The sequence below is a fragment of the Nannochloropsis gaditana genome (assembly GCF_000240725.1).
Source record: "Nannochloropsis gaditana CCMP526 unplaced genomic scaffold scaffold019, whole genome shotgun sequence".
In the NCBI taxonomy this organism is placed as follows: Eukaryota; class Eustigmatophyceae; order Eustigmatales; family Monodopsidaceae; genus Microchloropsis; species Microchloropsis gaditana.
The window spans coordinates 1-3,129 of NW_005803934.1; the positions used below are offsets into that span (position 1 = coordinate 1).

Here is a 3,129-nt window from a genome sequence, read left to right on the forward strand (position 1 = left end):
GTTACCCGAACCCACGAACACCTAGTCTGCCCTTTTCCCGGCGCCATCCCTCGCCTCCAGGCCCCTCCCCGGCCTCGTCGACCTCCCCCACCTGGCATTGTTGACCGTCCAGACCATCACGCCGATGCCCCTCCGGTGAGCGTCCTCCAAAAAGGACGGCAGCACGCATCCGTCCCCGATGGAGCACCAGTGCACACCCAAGGCCGCGTACTCCTTGGCGAAGGAGATGGGCACCCCGTCCACGATGATGCAGGTCTGCAAGGCCGCGAGGGTGGCCGGGTAGGCGAGCCGGTGAGCGTTCACCTCGATCATGTCATACTGATTGAAGCTTGCGACCAGCAGCCGCGAGGGCGCCCATCCTTTCTGAGCGATGGCCTCGTGCAAGAGGCGCAAGAGCGGCGCGACGACCCTGTCCGTCTTGATGTCCAGGTAGAGCGAGACGCCCGAGGCCCGCAGGTCGGCGAGCACCCGCGCCAGGGGCTCCACCGCGGGATCGACACGCTTGATCTGGGCCAGGGCCAGGTTCTCGAGGAGGCGGCCGTCGGGAAGGTACCGGTCGTGGTGGACGATCACCTCTCCGCTCCGGTCTAAGCACACGTCCAGTTCGATCATGTCTGCGCCGAGGGCCACGGCCCGCTGGAAGGAGGCCAGCGAGTTCCCTTTCACGTGCCCGCTCGCCCCACGGTGGCCCACGCTCAGAGGACGGGGCACAAGGCGGGGCGGTGTCTGGAGAAGGTGGGGATGCCTGCGGAATCGAGAGGGGTCATGGGTCCAGCCCGCGAGGTCGGTGTCCTCTCCCACGTCAGAGTCATCTTCGTCTCCATCGGCCGAGGGCGGCTGTGGCGGGCCACAGACGTCGGATGCCGTTTCGAGTCGGAGGCGTGATGCATGCAGTTCCACGGTCAATCGTTTCGAGACGGGCTCCCAAATATTTTCGGCATGGAAACGAACCAGATGCCCCTAAGTTGAGGGATTCAGAGTGCATTTGGTATGTACTCGTGCCCCCGATTTAAAGCCTTACATTCGCCTGGATTACCCCCTACAGGGATCTCAAATGCTTCTTTAAATAATCTTCACAAAGAGACACGCGCATATCCATCCCAGTGGTGGTTTCACATCTTTTCTCATGCTTTCTCGGAAAAGATGATTCGTACTTAGAAGAAATATTCCGCATGGAAGCGTAATTTTCACAGATCCTGAAAGGCAAATTTTCATACAAAAATTTACATGGCACGTTTAAGAATACTTTTTTACGCTGGGAGGCTATCTATCGTTCTAAATGTTGTCCTTACCTTGCTACAACATCGCAGGGCCAGGAGTGAGGACGTCGGCAAGAGCGAGTAAAGCAAACCCATCAATTTGGGCGGCATCCAGTCCAATTTTCCGAGGAACTTCGATGGTTGCACGTTTTTCTCGAAGTCACAAATCATGGCACTGACGCTCACAGCACATTGCTCGTCCTGGACTTTGCCGGGTCCCATATTTGAAAAATCTGTGCCCCCCCGGACCTTGGCTGGCAACTTTATTCCGTGTTGACGCGCCCGCACCTCTTGTGGTATTGTCCATAGCGTTCTATCATCCTTTCGTCCTGCAGTTTCAAAATAAGGGGTAGGTATGAATGAGACGTTCTGAGGATGGGTTAAATATGCCAGTGGGCGGGGATTTGTCCACGCGAGTCGAGTGACTTGAGGCGTCGTGCATGCATCGAATTGAAGTACCGAGCGTACGTCACATAAACCTGAGGGCGAAGACAGACCAAAAGCGGATTAAGAAGCTTTCCGACCAGCAAAGTGAGTTAAGAATGCAGCAGATACTAGGAGAGATACGGTAGCCTTCGTTTCAGGCCCGATTCCGGGTACTGGTATGAGTCGTATGCATTGTGCAAGCACGTCTTCAGCGAGATCTTAGTCGCAGGAACCGGCTACTCGAGCGAGAAAGAAATAACATGATTCGGACGAACGGAATCTATTCTTTCTTTCTCATGGCAATTTTAAAACCAAAATAAGAAAAAAACTTCACCACCCATATTTGCCCTGGGTCTGGGCTTTACTTTGCATGCTGCGCGCCTTCCCTTCCAAGAGATCCGCCTCCCGCTCAGCTGCTTGTATTGCCAACGTATTTATCTGATGTCTTCTTTTGTGCGTTCGAGAAGCCTCTGTGGTCGTGACCGTTTCTCCAGTTTTTGTATCGTAAAAGGTAGCGGCAATTGAGACCTTCTCCTTCTTTTTGGGAGGGCCATACCGGTACGGATCCCAGCTTTCCTCCCGACGCGCCACCTCTACGACCTGTCCTCCGAGCTTGCTGACAGCGGACAAATTCCCTGCCGCCAACTCTCTCTGTAAGCGCTGTTTTTGCCTCCGAGAACCCTGCTCTGAAAGAGGTACTTCAAAATCGTCCTCCTGCGCATGAGGCTGCAGACAGGAACCCAAACTCATCTGCAGCGGGGGTTGTCGTGACGCCTCGGCGGCGTAGTAGGCATCCAACTCTGCTCGGTGCGCCCTCATTGCCCGTTCATTCTCCTGTCCCTGCCAAAGCCCTCCATAGGAGGCGTAAGCTTGCGGCTCTCTCGACCCAACGGACTCCCCGAGGCCCGAGGTCGCCGCGCCATGACCCATAGTCCCTGTCGAACCAGAAGCAGGGAGCTCAGACGACGCTGCCACACTGAGGCTAGTGGACGGCTGCCTTATCTCTGCTCCCACCGCAGCCGCCGGTGCTGTCGGCGCCGGGATGGCTAGGCCGCGCATTCCCTGAGAGATGGATACGCGGGGAAGAGCGGCGGCTGTGGCGCCTGCCATGAGGGAGGAGTGGAGAAGCCCGAGCCCTTCCTCTTCCTCCTCCTCCTCCTCCTCCTCCTCCTCCTCCTTCTCCTCCTCCGCCCCATCGCTCTCACTCGATGCTCCCTGGTCGCCCCCCTCCTCTTTCTTGTCCGACGCAGCCCCCATGACAGCGACTGCATCCGCCTCCATATTCGCCCCCTTATCTTTCTTCTTCTCCGCGGCCGAGTCACCACTCTTCTTCAACGCTTTCTCCATTGCCTTCTCCACTTTGGGCTTCGGAAGGAGAGCAAATAGCCCCGTAGCGCCGGCGGCCTGCCTCTTCGCGACGGCTTTGCTTTCTGCCACCTGTTCA

General features: G+C 57.0%; 1 protein-coding gene across 1 annotated transcript; it reads right to left on the reverse strand.

Moving 5' to 3' along the window:
- Nucleotides 1-2,021: 2,021 nt before the first annotated feature.
- NGA_2119710 (uncharacterized protein) lies at nt 2,022-2,755 on the reverse strand (the record flags this gene model as incomplete). Its single annotated transcript, XM_005856214.1, has 1 exon — nt 2,022-2,755. A coding segment is annotated over one exon (734 nt), but the record flags the coding sequence as incomplete, so codon positions are not given.
- Nucleotides 2,756-3,129: the final 374 nt, after the last annotated feature.